At 35.4% G+C, this 16,613-nt stretch overlaps 2 protein-coding genes across 3 annotated transcripts; one reads left to right on the top strand and one right to left on the bottom strand.

The window, feature by feature from the left end:
• Positions 1–80: 80 nt before the first annotated feature.
• On the bottom strand, positions 81–4,038 carry LOC128855515 (RNA exonuclease 1 homolog). Of its 2 annotated transcripts, none has more exons than XM_054090476.1 (11): positions 3,789–4,038; positions 2,583–3,733; positions 2,311–2,500; positions 2,079–2,245; positions 1,873–2,007; positions 1,582–1,684; positions 1,421–1,523; positions 1,063–1,346; positions 705–1,005; positions 376–635; positions 81–317 (listed from the first exon to the last, which is right to left on the bottom strand). In XM_054090476.1, the coding sequence occupies exons 1-11, from the start codon at positions 3,916–3,918 to the stop codon at positions 238–240; spliced, it is 2,904 nt and encodes a 967-aa protein (XP_053946451.1). In that variant the 5' UTR covers positions 3,919–4,038; the 3' UTR covers positions 81–237. The 2 variants fall into 2 exon arrangements, with proteins under 2 accessions (XP_053946451.1, XP_053946450.1); XM_054090475.1 differs by having other exon boundaries at positions 1,063–1,349; positions 3,789–4,037.
• A 3,082-nt stretch (positions 4,039–7,120) lies between these two features.
• LOC128855518 (peroxisomal carnitine O-octanoyltransferase) lies at positions 7,121–14,316 on the top strand. Its single transcript, XM_054090479.1, has 9 exons — positions 7,121–7,361; positions 7,719–8,108; positions 8,163–8,346; positions 8,412–8,617; positions 8,694–8,909; positions 10,340–10,531; positions 10,602–10,732; positions 13,629–14,045; positions 14,111–14,316. Exons 2-9 carry the CDS (start codon positions 7,731–7,733, stop codon positions 14,238–14,240), a joined length of 1,854 nt encoding a protein of 617 aa, XP_053946454.1. The 5' UTR covers positions 7,121–7,361; positions 7,719–7,730; the 3' UTR covers positions 14,241–14,316.
• Positions 14,317–16,613: the final 2,297 nt, after the last annotated feature.

Below are 16,613 nucleotides of genomic sequence, written 5' to 3' on the forward strand. Positions count from 1 at the left end.
GAAGAAAAACAACACCTAAACTCCTTGGAACGATTTTTTTTTGTTAATACATACTTAAGTGGATTTTTATTTAAATTATTTTTTTATTTAATTTAATTTTGATGAAAATGTGCATGGATGTTACATTGTATGTATTATTAATTTATTAAATTAGCTTAACAAATGAATTTGTTCACGTTTCATTTAAGTGAAGTAATAAATCCTTCCTACCATAATGCTTACCGAGATACCATTTGCTCAACTAATCTTATTACGAAGATAGAACTTAACTAGCTGTATGCAGACTTCTGCATCTTCTGCACTATCGTGACCAGCCTCTGAAAGATTACTAAACATTTTAATATACAATAAAGCGAATGCGCAAAGACTTGTTACCATTTTCTTGTATGATGCGTTTCAAATTTTCAATACACAAAGTCTTTAGTGCACGCTTTTTCGGTGGTCCCATTTTGTGTGGAAATAATACCGATGTATCCACTATCACACTGTGTATCAGCTTCAACGCCTTAAGGTCACTATCCAGACTATGACCGACTAAAATACTTTTTGAATGAAACATCGACATTAGTATAGCTTGCACGTCACGCAATGTTCGTGTCTCGTGCTTCAGCATCGCTTCTGTTATCCCAGAATAACTATGTAGAAAACAAAATAGAACTATTGGATGTAGTATTGCGGGTTTAAAATTTACGCATCTTACTTACACAGTATTGTAATCTACAATTTTGTTTTCGGGTTTCACAAGCGCATCGTATACTGTACGCCCATTAATATCTACGACTGTCACTCGTGTCAGTTCGATGCCTAGAGTGGTGTAACACATTTCACAATCGAGAGCGTAAATATCTTTTTTAGTTGGGATGTATTTGGCTTCCTTTTTAATTGTTGTAACATAACCGGTGAGATTATCGTAATCAATATAGTCCGCAACGTGATAATTAGCATAAGAGCAGCCAGGGGTTCCCGTTGGTTGTTGACAACAACGATGATGATTGTCCGCAAAACCTTATTTCATTATACAATTATTTTAAAAATTATTATAATTATGTGGAATACACAAACCTCTACGATATCCAGCACTTTTAGGATGGTAATTACACTCATCGACACACACCTCCTCATAAATCTTCAAATTGAAAACTTTTCCACAACGACTACAATATCGTTCGTCATCATTTGGACGCCGTGACGGTTTCGCACTGGTTATAACTGCAAGACCGGGTCCTTTTCCTGGCCGCGGAAAACCATTTGATACCAATTGCTCTTCTGTTAGACATAGCTCCTGTACCATGTCGTAAGCTTTATCACCAGGCAGCTTGTCGAACGGTTCATCCGAAGCATCACTTCTTCTGTGTGGATATTGATAATATTTAATTAATAAACACAAATTTAACAAAAACCTTTAGAATGACAAACTTACATTTTTTTCTGAACACTCCATGTATTCGACTTAGCTAGTTTTCCAGCTAATACGACTTCATGAGACATCATTCTGTTTGTGTCGGCAGGTTTATTTCCAGAATCTAGACATACCGTAACATTATGATTGGTTAAAAGCGTAACTCGTAAAATATAATATACCTGCCGCTTCCTTTCTCAGTTTATTAATAGCCAGCAACGAGCTACTTTTATAAATAACAGGAGTATTACATTTTTTAAAAACAGCGAGTTCTTCAGTTTGTGCCTGCAACGGAAATGTAACAAAAAGTTTTTAGAAAATATTTGGATTCCCTAATCGCAGTTGACTTCAAAGCATCAGTGGCATTTGATTTATAATTATTGGCAGTTAATATCGAAGTATGCAGTATTCTAACACAATTAGAAATATGGCACTGATACTTTGTAATAATGTGTTCAGAAAGACATATTTACCCGCTCCCACGCATCAGCTACATTAGGATAAATGGCTAGGCAATGCTTCACCATCATTTCGTAATACTGCATACGTATGTTGAATGATATTTTCGAAGAACTTGCTTCTAGAACCGGTGGTTTCGCGGGTTTTACCTAAACAAATAAATAAGCAGCACTATGAAATGAAATACACGAGGGCGGTTTATGGAATGAACTAGACGTACGGCTTCTTTAGTCGCTAAAGCCTCGGTAACTTTGTGTGCAACTCGTTCGCCCTTCTTTATTGTTTGCGCAGGTGTAAATGCCGGGTGCTTTTCGGCTTTAAGCTCTTCCACTTTCTTTTTTGCGCGCTCTAAAGCAATCATATTAGCAACAGGGGCAATAGTACGAGCTGTAAGTGAAAAATAATTGAGAAACTTTCACAATGCTTTCTTGAGAATGCATTAAGAGCCTTACCGCCAGTGCGAGTTGGTGGTGTTAAGTAACTCTTCGGTATGAGTGGTGTAAGCTGGCTCTTTTCTTTGGCCTTGCGCAAAGCTTCGGTTGCCTCTCGCACCTTTTCTTCTGCTTCACGTACAGCGGCTTCTACCACTGAAGCCTCTTCTTCCCTTTTGCGGTGCATAGCTGCTTGTCGATTGAAAATAGCCTTTAACAATGAATAGGAATGGCATTATAATTTATACTTATTTATGAACTCCGTGTGAATGCCGTCCATCTTAAGTACTTACTTGCATTGCATTGCGTATGTGATCTGGCTTGCGCAATAATAGTGGAGATTGCACCTTTAACTTTTCTGCATTGTGATAAGCAACGCGTTTTTTCTGTAATGTGTTAGCCGCGTATTCATCATCTTCCGATTGTTTACGCTTTAATGGACTAGATTCATGTGCGTGATTTTTAGTCTCAGTAGCATTGCCTTTATGCAGGGAAGCGAAATCTTTTTCCAATTGTTCATAAATCATTTGGCATTCCTTATTAATCTCTTCTGTTATGGGAAACTCTTCTGTACTTTCAGTGACTTTACTTGAAATAAGGTCTTCCGAAGTAGGGGGGTTAATGTCTGTCTGCAGTACTTTTGAAGTGTTGTAAGCTGATTGTGAAGAAGAAATTTTTTTGGAACTTGTTTTCGAACTTCTCCCATGCTTTGCGTTTTCCCTACTATCAGATGAAGTAGATGAAGGTCTGCTTTTTGATGACGAAGATCTTGAAGATTTAGATTTTCGCTCTCTTTCGTCACTATGGCTTCTTTTTTTATCTTTATCTTTTTTTAAGGTATCTTCTTGCCGTTGTTCTTTACTTTTTTTACTGTCTGTTTTGTGTATGTTTTTACTTTCCTTTTCTGAAACCTCTTTCCGAGCAATGTCCTTACTTTTGGATTTATCGTTTGAAACCTTTACATCGTTGGAAGCAGAGCATTCTGTTTTAATTTTTTTACTACTAGCAAGCGAATTTTTCTCATCTTTACTGCTGGTATCTGTTTTATTAGGTTTTGGGGGTTTTAGCACTTCATCACTCTTGACTTTCTTTGTGCTATTAGAACATAAAGCATGCTCAGGTTCCCTTTGATTCTCACCATTAATTTTAAGATTTTTTTCTTCAACTTCACAATCTAATATTTCGCCAAGTTCATTTAGCTCATCCTCACAATCTTCAAGATTTAATCTAAAAGTTTCTTGCTCATTTTTACACGTTCCTGGTATATAAATCGGCGCTTGTAGTTCGATGGCTAGATAAGGTTTAGAAGGGCTAGCATTTAGAGCTGGTTTCTCAGGTTGATATTCCAACTTTGGTTTTGACTTTGTAATTGTTGGTAATGGGAGCAGTTTTGGCGTTGGCTTATATTCCGGCACGGATACATTAGCTGTTATGGGATTTTCATCTAAAAAACAGAAATTAATGGAAAATATATGGATTTTAATCCAAAATATAAGTACCTTTTCGCACATGCTTAAAATGACAATAGGGTCTTTGACAGGATTGTGACCCAGTACTAGCACTGTTCCCGCTTGGGCCTAAATAATATGGACACGGAAATCCTTTAAATAAACCAAGCGAAGGTAACATTTTCTAGTTTTCTATAAAGTCATTGTGCAATGCGAAATACTCTAAAGTTTGTTTGAGTTTATTATTTCATCAAAGTACTGTTCGGCCAAGATAACAGCGTTGCCGGCACAAGAGGGAAATTTAGAATAAAGAAGAAACAAGCACAGGGCGGCAAGTTTTGAAAATATTTTAATGGTAGCTCCCTGTGCGGACGCTGATCGCTTGCAAGTCATCTCATATCCCATATCGCAAATGGAAACCATTTATCGTACATCTCATGGAGTAAATTGGAAAGTTTAAGCCGGACGCTATTTTCTTTTGCTCGAAAATGTAAGGACTGCTTTGTTCGGAATTTCGTTATTGAAAAGTTGTGCAGGGTCTTTCAAAAGCAACACCTGGATGTCTGTAATGCATGATTCCAAGAAGGTACTTTTTTCTGTTTTTTTTTTTTTGTTTTATGTCAAGTAGGCCGATGCACAATTTTACATGATAGTTAAAAGTATGGAAACTTATTATGAAAATGTTCAATCTTTAAGAACAATTTATTGCGAAATTCGATATTTTTTTGTTGGAAATAATCGTCCGAAGGAGTTTGACAATTAAATTTTGGTGAAAAATTTCAAGAAACTGGTCAACGATAAAGAAGGATTCGCTGATCAAAAAATGGACTTTCCGTTGAGAATATTTTTCAGCAAGTTCTTGCTGTTGTAGTGCAAGATAATGCTGAAAAACCTTCAACATTGATATCTGATATCTCTACGTTCACGACAATTAAGTAGAGCACAGATGATGAGCATGCTCGTATTTAAATTTGTATTATTGTATATTTTGGAGCTTCGTTCTAAATAGCTTGTCTTTTCCTGTAGAGATGACCTCATCCAGATGTTAAAATCTCGAAAAATATAGTAGCGGTTTTCGGAAGTCGCCACTTTATTAACTCTGTAGACCGAGATTCCTCTACTAATATTAAGTAAAAGTATTGATCCCAAGGTGCTATCGAAAAATCACTAATAACGAGTCAAATAAAAGAGATTAAACTTTCACTATCAATGTGACGTCACTATATCGACTAAGATATTTCAACCAGACGATGAGACAGACTGCACCAAGAATGATAGAATACAAACAAAAGGAAGATAAATTACTTGGTGGTGACGAAGAAGAGTATGCAAAAGCAATAAAAACTAATAAACACAATAATTATTCAGAACGCATTTTCTTACGAGGCGTCATCGCCAATGAAACGCGAAAAATTGCATTCGGAGGTATTTTTTATAATTCCTGTTTTCACAATTTAGAACTAGGTACATCATTTTTGTTAGTTTGTTTAAATCTTAAAATCTCAGTAAGAAGAGATTCACTGAATATTTATCTTCTTCTTCTTAATCGGCGTATCCATGCTGGATGTTCGCGATTACATACAAATGTCATTATGATCTTAGTCGCGCGGTTGTCAGGTCATATTATTAATGATGTCATTATATTTTTGTCTGTTTTTCGCTGCTGCTGTTAGTTCGCCGATTGTTTTGAGGCCTGTCCACTCTTTGATGTTGTCTAGCCATGTTATTTTCTTCCCACCAATTCCTCTTTGTGCTTCAATTTTTCCTTGCATGAGCAGTTTTAAAATATCATACTTGTCACCTCCTGTTATGTGTCCGAAATAAGCGACTTTTCTCCTTTTTATGTCCGTAAGCATGTTCCTAGTGGTTTGCATTCTATTTAGCATTACGTCATTTGATATTTTGTCATTCCAGCTTATTTTCAACATTTTTCTGTAGCACCACATTTGAAAGATTTCGGTGTGTGCTTACGGTTTTCAATGTCCAGGCCTCGCATCCATATAAGAGTGTTGACCATACATAACATTTTAAAAATCTTGTCTTTAACCCGATTGGTATGTCCCGGCGTAACAGTACCTTTTTGATCTTCATGAAGGCCGCTCTAGCTATTTCTATTCTGCCTCTTATCTCCTGATCATGGTCCCATTGGTCATTCAGCCATACACCCAGGTACCTGAAACGTTTTATTTGTTTTGCCCCCTATGGTTAGTCTCGCATAGGAATAGTCTCTGCTGCTTTTATTTACAATAATAAATTTCGTTTTATCAATATTTATGTTTAGCCCGAAAAACACAGTTTCAACTTTGTTTACAATAGTTTGGAGATCCTGGAAATTGTTTGTTACTAACGTTGTATCGCCTGCGTATCGAATGTTATTTATATATATCCCATTAACTTTAATACCTCTTTCTGCGTCATTTATTGCTTCTTCAAATATTTTTTGAAGTAACTGTTTCGGGAAGGCACCAACTTTAGTATTCAATTCGCCTTGAGTTATAACATCAAATTTAATGAATTTGGTATTTTTTACACTCGCATTGGCAACATCTTTGATAATTTTAGTTTTCCAGACTATGCATTTTCCTTCATTGCTAAAAAGATTCACCTAGAATTTGGGCGCCATTCTCTCCATATCATCGTATAAATCAACCAAGTACTGGTTTACTTGACGACATTTTCGAAATGACGATAACATAACATGGCAATGATCACACTTAAAACATTACCTCGCATTCAATCAAATTTGACAGTTGTTATAAAATGAATAATAGAGTGTCGAGATGTTGAGTTAAATCTGAAAGACTTAAACTCAGTTTTTAAATTTCACCACAGTTAAACTAACATTGGGAAACCAGTCATTAGTCTTCTGTTATCTAAAATCGGGTTATGCGTTGGGTTATAGCCAAGTTATGGCTATGCGCCTATGTATCATATATCAGGATAAATAGAATTGAAACGTACGTTGCCAACGACACCAAGGTTACCTATGAATTTCCATGTTCTGGATTTCTTTGTAATAATGAACATTTGTTTCTGACTATTTACAAGTATTCGATTAGTTTCGGGGTGGTGAAATTATCCCTAGTAAAATGGCCGGAAGCACACACTATAATGTGGGCGGAAGCAAACTTTGTACAAATGCTCCTCCAAATCCAATGTGATCACTTCTTTTTAAATTTTTCGTTTTAACGCATCGTGTCTGAGCCTTGACTGACAACAAGCAGCAAATATATGAAGTTAAGTCTGCCAGCGTTTTGCATATACGAACCCTTCGTTTTTGCAAATGAAAAAATATGCAAGTTTGTATAATTGTATTTAAATCCATGTGCATTTTTGTCTGGCGACTGAAAATAATAGGCACAATATTAATTTAAACAAGACAATTCGTTCCACTTAGTTGTTTGCCAACTTTCTGGCAGAGCGGTTGTTTAGTCACTTGCTTACATTCATATACCAAAGTTAATTATAAACACTTACATATATGTAAACGCTTACATACGGTGGGTTAAATACTCGCTCTATGTTGGAGTTCTGTTATTATTTTTGTATTGATAGTGGGCCGCAAATATAATAATTGCGTTTTGCGTATTTGGTTTACTATATTATAAGTAATAATGCTTATAGGTAAGTGTTACAGTTTACATATCACAGTAAACGTTTTATGTTTTGTTTTATTATTAACTATTAGCTTGTGAATATAAATCACATTTGCACTACCAACAGATTTTCGTTTCGAATACACCAGCAATTCCTGATATTAAAACAAACTCAACGCTTTAATTATATTGTAATTTGTATTCATTTAATATAATGAACGACCGAATTCAATTTTTAGTTGAACGAAGTCTAACTATATAATTTCTTTGTATATATCGGCAACTTTCACATTACTATGTGCCTGCAAGTATCTTTTGGTTGTCTTGTGCATATACTTACATATATATATTACCCACATGTATGTACATATGTACCTTTCCACAGAGTTTAACAGTCATGGATCGTGCTAGCATTTACTTCTTGGATAAAGGAGAACCAAACACTTACGATTTTGACGAAACATTGCCTGCATTGCCATTACCAGAGCTACATGACACACTACAACGCTACTATGAATCGTTAAAACCATTTGGTACAGCTGAGGAACTGAATAATTCAAAGCGAATTATTAAAGAATTTGAAACTGGTGTCGGCGCTCAGTTGCATAAGAAATTAAAGCAACGTGCTGCGATGAAAAAAAATTGGTTAGATGAATGGTGGGAGAAATATGCCTACCACATGCTACGACTACCTCTCAATCCTTACATAGTTATGGCAATGCCTGTAAAACTTGAAATTATCAATATTCCAGAAACACCACCTTATATGCTCAAGGTTTGTGCACTTATTACTTAGTTTTTAAACCTGTTTATACAAAAAAATCCGCAGAATTTGTCACGAATAATATTCCATACTCTTGAGTTTTGGGATTTGGCTCGTAAAGCCACCATCAAACCACTTTCCTCCAATGGCGGCAAAATTAAATACTCATCAGCGTTGTATAAAAGGTTCTTCTCAACAACACGAGCACCTGGCTTGCAATATGATTACATAAAAAATGATTTTAAAATTGGTAAATTTCTTTACAGCATATCAAAAATGTTAATTAAACAAATTCTGTTTTTCTTTTGTTCCCAGTTAAAGATGGTGCAACGCCTTCTCATGCTATTGTTTCTGGTAAAGGGCGTATATTCGTTTTTGATTGCCTGCATGCCACTGGTAGGATTATTACTCCACAGGAGATTTTAGACGTTTTACAGCGCGTTCGGTGTGTCTTAGATTATGAACCAATGGGCGATTGTGTACCTGTTCTTACCCATGATGATCGTACTACTTGGGCAAACGTAAGTACATATGTACATACGAGTATATGTAAACGTATTACACAGGGCTCAAATCATTGAACGGAATTAATTATAGAATTATGTACATCTCCAAGAAATTTCGGAGAGAAATATCGAAATTTTGAAGACAATTGAAAGTTCTGCAATTGTTGTTGCATTCGACGAAAATGAACCGCAAAACTACGAAGAGACTTCGCTTTTTTGTGTCAATGGCGATTATCACTCAAAGTGGGGAGATCGAAGCAGTACTATTGTTGCCTATAAAAACGGCCGATTCGCTTGTGTTGGAGAGGTAAGCAACTTTTTTATTGTTCAAATGAAAATTATCTAAAGGGTGATTTTTTAAGTGCTATAGGAAAGCTTTAAAAAAAACACACGTAAAATTCAGAACAATGCATGAAATTTGCGCTTCAAATGGACCATCCGCTTAGTCCAATTTTGGCATACTCTTTCCAATGTTTCAGCCGGTATCTCACATGTAAATGCTTTAATGTTGTCTTCCAATGCCTTAATTGAAGCAGGGTTGTCTGAATACAGGGTTGCCAATATTCGACGGGCCCACCTGGCAACCCTGTATCTTTTGATAGAGACGTCAGATCGCTTAATGACATACCGCGTTGGTGATGCTCTTTCTAATCCAAAGAGGTCAAATCAAAACCGACCAAGGCGTCGCCAAGGACATCCCAAAATCGCCGTTCTCAGCAGTTGGGCATTGCTCGGACCACTTTACAACGAATTATCCGCATTGATTTGCATTTATTCCCGTATAAGATTCAATTGACGCAAAGATTGTTGCCTGCGGACAAGCCTCGTCGATTGGAATGGGCCCAAAGAGTCATCGAAATCCGTCGGGGCCGTCGAATATGGGCAACCCTGTAGACATGAGCTTTAACATAGCCCCACAAAAAATAATCTAAAGGCGATATATCGCACGATCTGGGTGGCCAATTGGCAGGTCACGAACGTCAAATAAAATGTTCACCGAACTCGCCTCTCAACAAGTCCATTGTTACGCGTGCTGTGTGGCATGTGGCACCGTCTGGCTGAAACTACATATCGGCCACATCCATATCTTCCAATTTGGGCCACAAAAAGTTCGTTATCATCTCACGATAGCGAACACTATTCACAGTAACTGCCTGACTGGCCTCTTTTTGGAAAAAATACGGCCCAATGATGCCGCCGGCCCATAAACCGCACGAAACAGTCACTCTTTGTGGGTGCATTGGTTTTTCGGCAATCACTCGTGGATTATTATTCGCCCAATTCTGCTTATTGACGAATCTACTGAGGTGAAAATGTGCCTCATCACTAGAACGGAAGAAGCGCGCGATAAACTTTCTTAACAGAACACGCATTTTTATAAAAAAATTCAATGATTTGCAAGCGTTGTTCGTTTGTAAGACGATTTATGGTTAAATTACAGACCAAACAGAAGATGTGTCTATGTTACTGAAACGACCCGGATTTATATCCGACCAAGGACTGTCACTCAGCAGCATTTCTCGTATGGCGAATATTTATACTGCTACAACAACAACGAAACGTGCGTCAGCTGTTTAAATCAACTGTTTAAAAAGATAATAGCTAAAAAATCACCCGTTAGATATTTAAAACGTATATTTGATAGAATATAAATATACGAAAACATTTTGCTTCATAAAGTTCACAAGTCACTTAATAAATAATAATTTATTCATTTCATTAATTTTTTACTCAAAGCATTCTGCATATGATGGCACTATTAGCGTAAGTTATGCACTTTTTGTGCAACTTAGTATGTATGAAATTTCCGAAATTGACTGGAACTTGAAGGAAACTGCGTCGGTCGTTACCTTCAAGGAACTTAAGTTCGACTTGGATGAAAAATTGCGGGAGGAGATCAAACGTGCATTAGTGGACTGTGACCGAAGGGTAATCACTAATCATAAAATCAGTCTTAACCCAATAAATAATTAATGCACTAACCTGTCAACCCTTTTAGAGAAATGATATTATTATAACACATGATTATTTCAACGAATATGGGAAAGATGTTATAAAAAAATGGAATTTACATCCCGACTCATTCGTTCAAGTTGTTATGCAATTAGCATATGCAAAACTACATAACAAGTAAGGCACTTTTACTCTTTTCAAAAACTGTGTAATAGTGTTTCAGGATATACTAACTTTATTCATTGAGTAGAAGTAGTTATAAATGTTGTAGATATGTAGAAGTATTTAGAATTGTGAATGTTTTTAATTAGATATTTACATTTATAAAATTGGCGCTTACATCTTTGTGGTATATTTGACGAGCATCTTCTACTAATTGTGGTGTGCGTCTTGATGTTTTTCCACAAATGGAGTGACCTTAAGTTTTATGCCGAATGGCAGATGGATTTTTATGAGAAGCTGTTTCATGGCAGTAATTCATTCGGAGGTTTGCCATTTCCACTCCTCGGCAGATTAGAAATAACTTTTTCTATCATTTGGTATTTCATGCCCGAAATTGATGATAAAAATCTATAATTTGCTCCTTGAGAAATCTTGATATTCGAAAAGGAGATGGATGACCGTTAAAGGTTTTTTTATTATGTAGGCAGTTTGGGAGAATATTAATTTTTTAATTTCTTATCCTGGTTGGTTGTACATATGTATGTACAGTATCGGACAAAACATTTACAACTGCAATGCAGCCTTCAATTTATTTTTTGTCATAATGTCATTCTTCACTCAATTGCAATTCAATTTCACGCTATGGATACTAGAGCATCTGAGTAATATTTTTCAAAAAATCTTTTCAAGATCCTTTCCTTTTTGTAGCTGTATTTAAAAAAAAAATTAAATTATCTGGCAACTATGAGCGACAAAACAATTGCAACCTTGTGAGCTTAGCTATATAACGGTAAAAATGCTTGAACTTGGTTTTGTTTTCTAACTGTTCTGAGTTTAGTTTAATCGTGTCAATTTGTGAACATCAGTTTTGTGCAGAATTTGTGGCGATAACATAATTTTTTTGTAAAGTTGAGTTAAATGAAGTAATGGCTCGAAATAAGTTCGGTGAAGTATTACGCGCGCGTGTTGTAGATAAATATAACAAAGGAATGACCCAGAAATATACATATATCCATAAAATATAATATTCGTAAGTCATCAATTTCTCGAATTATTGCGAACTTTATAAAAACCAAAACTATCGCGGTGGTGCATCGAGGAGGCCGACCAAGAAATCGGATGAAAGAACTGACAAGAACTGATAGCGAGAGAGGTAAAAAAATATTCATTTAGAAGTGCCCCCCAATTGGTAAAGGAGCTTGGGTTACCAATCAGCTCAAAAACTGCCAGTCGTCGCCTGGCTGAAGCTGATTTACGGGCGTACCGACCAGCAAAGAAGCCGCTTATTAGTAAGCGTAACCAACAAAAACGATTGCAGTTCGCAAGGGATCACATAGATTGGCCATTAAGCAAGTGGAAAGCTGTTCTTTTCAGCGACGAATCCAAATTTAATTTGGTCGGAAGTGATGGCGTATCCTACGTTCGACGCCCACGTAACAAGCGTCTTCAAAAATCATACTGTGTAAACACTGTTAAGCATAGTGCTTACATTATGGTCTGGGGATGCTTTTCTGCTGCTGGTTTGGGACCACTCCCTCGTATTATGGGCATAATGGACCAGTACGTTTACAGGGACATTATGGAATCGGTAATGCTGCCACATGCTGAGTGGGAAATGCCCTTGAAGTGGGTCTTCCAACAGGATAATGACCCGAAGCACACGGCGAAGGTCCTGAAATCATGGTTCCAGAGGAATAAATTGGACGTAATGGAGTGGCCCCCACAATCCCCAGATCTTAACCCTATAGAAAACCTATGGGAAATAGTAAAAAAGAAAATTGATCGGACTAATGTGGCAAATACTGACCAATTTTTCCAAAGAGTCCTGGAGGCATGGAGAAATATACCACAAACGATAGTTGACAATTTGATAGCTTCAATTCCGAGACGATGCAGAGCTGTTATTCAGAGCAATGGTTTTGCCACGAAATACTAAGTTTAATAAAAATAGTTTACTGATTTCCTTTAGTTGCAATTGTTTTGTCTTATTAGATACAGGTGTTGGACACATTTGATTTTTAAATTTAAGATATGAACTGTTGAATTTGAATAAATTTGTTTTATTTACGTAAATCAACATCTTTTATTACAAATAAAGTGAAATTAACAGGTGCCAAACAAATAACGGCTGAGCAATCGAAAGTTTTCATTGCCCACATTTTAGTTGCAAATGTTTCGTCCGATACTGTACATATAGCTGATACATTATTAGTTATTGAATGGTGGAAGTGTTGATTGTATGTTCTATTGTGGCATATATTGTTAGTGAATATGGCATATTAGAGCACTTTTTCGTTAATGGATTTCATGGTAGTTGTGGTGGTTCATGGTGATGCTTTAACTTTTAGCTTTCAAATACAGAAACTCTTCTTAGTATTTACTTTCTTTTCTTCGAAAAAAAAAAATACATTTTACACGTTGGTCTTCGTCTCAAATTCACGTATGTATTTATTTTCTGTCTTTTATAAAAAAAAAAATTTAATTTAAATTTTTTGTTTTGCTTTTAACCTTGCAACCTACTAATCATTTCGAAAATGTAAAACATACATATTTATTTAGTCAAATCTTATCTGTCCAAAATAACAATAAAAACGAAAGCAAATAATTACTATTTCCTTCTCATCACTATTTTATTTGTTGTTCTATTAACTTTCTAACATTTATCATTATTTTTTTTATTTTGTGCTATTATTTGAATCGCGGGATAAAAATCCAATTCAATTTGAGTGTTTTTATCCGCCTATTTAAATAATAGCACAAAAAACGGTCTACATTTTTGGCATTAATGAACGCATACATACGTAAAAAAATTATATAATACATAACGACTCATTATGGCGGTCATAGCAAACATTTATTTGTTTGTTATTTTGTGTATGCCAATCATTGATTATTACGATATTTTTCACAGAATTGCTTCAACTTATGAAACTGCTCTTATGCGGCACTATTACAATGGTCGTACCGAAACTTTGCGCTCCTGCTCCACAGAAGTACTCAAATTTATTGCAGTTGCAAGCAATTCAATGTCTTCCACTTCAGAAATTGCCTCCGGCTTTCGGAATGCTGTTAATCATCACAATCGCATGATGAATGAAGCACGGAAAGGAAATGGAGTTGACAGACATCTATTTGGTCTATGGTGCATAGCTTACGAAAACCAAATAGATATACCTGAGTTTTATGAAGATCCATTGTATATTCGAAGTGGTGGCGGAGGAAATTTTATTCTATCTACAAGTACGTTGGGTTACTCCACCAATGTGGGATTTGTAGCACCAATGACATTAGATGGATATGGTGTTTTCTACACTATAACTTCGGACACGTACGTTTTATTCATTCAGTTTTATTCCTAACTTTTGTGATTACTAAAATTTTATTTCTTTTTAGTATTTACATTCAAATCACAGCTTTTCGCGGTAGTACAATTACGTGTGCACATAAATTCAATGAAATATTTAAGCAGGAGTTTTCCAAACTCAGAACTATTTTACAGGATACATATAATTCAAAGTTATAAGATAGTTTTATTGGTTTCTGTTATTTATTTTGTTATCACTTATTTTTCAAGTAAACATTTTATTAAAGACATCAACGACCTTTTTTGTCTTATTTATAGATTAAATATACAAGTATCTACATACATATATATTTGATGTTTACACCACTTGTAGGTGTTTGGCGAGCTCGTCGTGGCCGTGTGTATGTGCTTCCACAATTAGAGGAATCTACAGCTTTATGCCGCCTATGAGCGGCACATAGTTTCTTTGAGGAACTTTTCACACTAGAAATATACCCGGAGGTTCCCCATTGCCTGCGAAGGGTCAACCACTATTAGACAAAAGCCTTCTATATTTGTTAAGTGATTGATGTATACAATGTGTTTTCCGCAAGTATTAATGTTTAGTACAAAACAATAGAAAGCAGAATACATTACAGCTTTGATTTCGTTATATCCGTGCTTCCTATATCTGTACATTAGCATGTATTACTTTCCATAAAAAAGTAGGTACTGTTTCCATCCATTCCATCGGAATTATAAGAGAAATAATTTGAAAAAATTAAGTTACGTAAATTAGACCGATTTGCATATATAGAATTTTTTTATAAATAAAAAGAGCATTTTTTCGAAAAAATCACGTCAGTTGATAAAAAAAGTTAGCCAAATCAAGCCATTCACTGAATCTCCACAAACATGCAATTTTTCATCCTTTTATTAGTTTGTTTCGTATTGGAAAGAAGTCTGACGTCAGATTTGTCAAAGTCGCGAAAAATAAAGTAACTGTTGTAGGAAGACGCCACCTTCTGTATTCAATTCGCCTTGACTTACCTTGCGAATTACGAAATCGTTGCTCTTACTATTTTTTATCGAAATTAGCTGTCAAACCAAAACCAATTTGTAAATTAGACCAGAATTAACAAACAATGAATAATAACCGAAAAAAGTTCAATTTTAATAATGGAAGCACAAAAAGAACACCTCCAGAATTGTGGAGTAGACCAAATTGGGTTCTGAGGGCCAAATTGTGTTCCACTTCCATAAGGAGCAGTTGCAGCTATTGAAGCAACTGCATCTTCTAAGAACAGTTAAAAGTTCAACTTGGAAGAAAATTAGCCCTTTGAAAAGCTAATATAAACTTGTGAACAAATATTTTAGAATTAAACTCAATCCTTCTGCGAGATAGACTGATAGCGCGTTGATACACGCTCCTTTTAAAACAGTTTTCAGAAGAGCTGAAAACTTTTTATAAAGTTTGAGAATTATCAAATAAAGCAAAATCTTAGTTTTAACTTTTTTTCTCTTTCACCAATATTTACAAAAATAATAATAAAGAGTAATGAATAAGAAGAAGAGCTACCACAGTAATGAATCATTTGCAAATTACTTATTTATCGGGAGCTTTTCTAGCGGCATGAGAATTATCGATATCGATACTATGGTTTGACAACGCTTCCAGATTGTGGAAATTTACTTCGAAAAAACCCAATCAGTACTGGTGGCATCATCGATCTTTATTTATTTCGGAATGAAGAGAGATGTCGTTACGGGGAATGGCGAGCTCTGTCTGTTGTTTATAAAGATTAATCAGCTAAACAACGACGACATTCGATTATAACAAGACGGCGTAAATTGGTATACAGCGCGCCACGGCCAGATGGCTGAAGCCACTATGACCTGATTTAGATACAAATTGGACTGATCCACTGGACCATGCAACTCATAGCCGCGGCAAATATAAAGTAATAAAAACAAAATCATTCCAACAAAATTTGTTTTGTATTATTATTTTAAATTCTCAAGCTCTAAAAATAAACGGATATTTGGTTAACAGCCAAATAAATCATTGTATAGAGTCATTAGTAAAAACGACGCTCATTCATGTAACAGGATTGCAAAGAAAAATTATAAAATTTCACAGAAAAGCGTATCCAAAAGTCTAAAAAATGATGTAAAAATTCAGATGTTTCTCAATTAAAAACGTTATTATAACTAATAAATATGGTAAAAAATATTTGTTATTATACATTTTCGAAGTCAAAGATATTATTTTGCAGTTTTTCTATTATTTTTAATGTTGCCATAAAAATTCTAATTTGACATAGCCGCCAGTACGCTCAAGTCAAAAAATTCAAGCACTCACACCATCACACACTAGACTGCCTGTCAAACTCACACCAAGCCAAAAAGTATAAAGAAGAAGAGTGTTTGTTATTTGTATTTATGTACGATCAAGGTGGATTTAATAAGGTGACAGCATTCACCCAGCTGAATTTTTCGCCGTAGGTATGGCTTACGTCAAAATGATATGCTTTGTTTGTATGTATTGGTATGTTTGCATTCGTATGTTTACATTTGCTTGCTGATTTTGACATGATGCTTGCACCAAACGCA

The sequence above is a fragment of the Anastrepha ludens genome, chromosome 2 (assembly GCF_028408465.1).
Source record: "Anastrepha ludens isolate Willacy chromosome 2, idAnaLude1.1, whole genome shotgun sequence".
Taxonomy (NCBI): Eukaryota; Metazoa; Arthropoda; class Insecta; order Diptera; family Tephritidae; genus Anastrepha; species Anastrepha ludens.

What these genes read in the sequence shown, in the direction of transcription:
- LOC128855515 (XM_054090475.1), bottom strand. Translation starts at nt 3,918, where the DNA reads ATGTTACCTTCGCTTGGTTTATTTAAAGGATTTCCGTGTCCATATTAT. An exon ending in TTTTAAGCATGTGCGAAAAG is followed by an intron (nt 3,734 to 3,788) that starts GTACTTATATTT and finishes TCTGTTTTTTAG; the next exon opens with ATGAAAATCCCATAACAGCT. An exon ending in AAGTGCTGGATATCGTAGAG is followed by an intron (nt 1,006 to 1,062) that starts GTTTGTGTATTC and finishes TAATGAAATAAG; the next exon opens with GTTTTGCGGACAATCATCAT.
- LOC128855518 (XM_054090479.1), top strand. Translation starts at nt 7,731, where the DNA reads ATGGATCGTGCTAGCATTTACTTCTTGGATAAAGGAGAACCAAACACT. An exon ending in CACCACCTTATATGCTCAAG is followed by an intron (nt 8,109 to 8,162) that starts GTTTGTGCACTT and finishes AAAAATCCGCAG; the next exon opens with AATTTGTCACGAATAATATT. An exon ending in TAGTGGACTGTGACCGAAGG is followed by an intron (nt 10,532 to 10,601) that starts GTAATCACTAAT and finishes CAACCCTTTTAG; the next exon opens with AGAAATGATATTATTATAAC.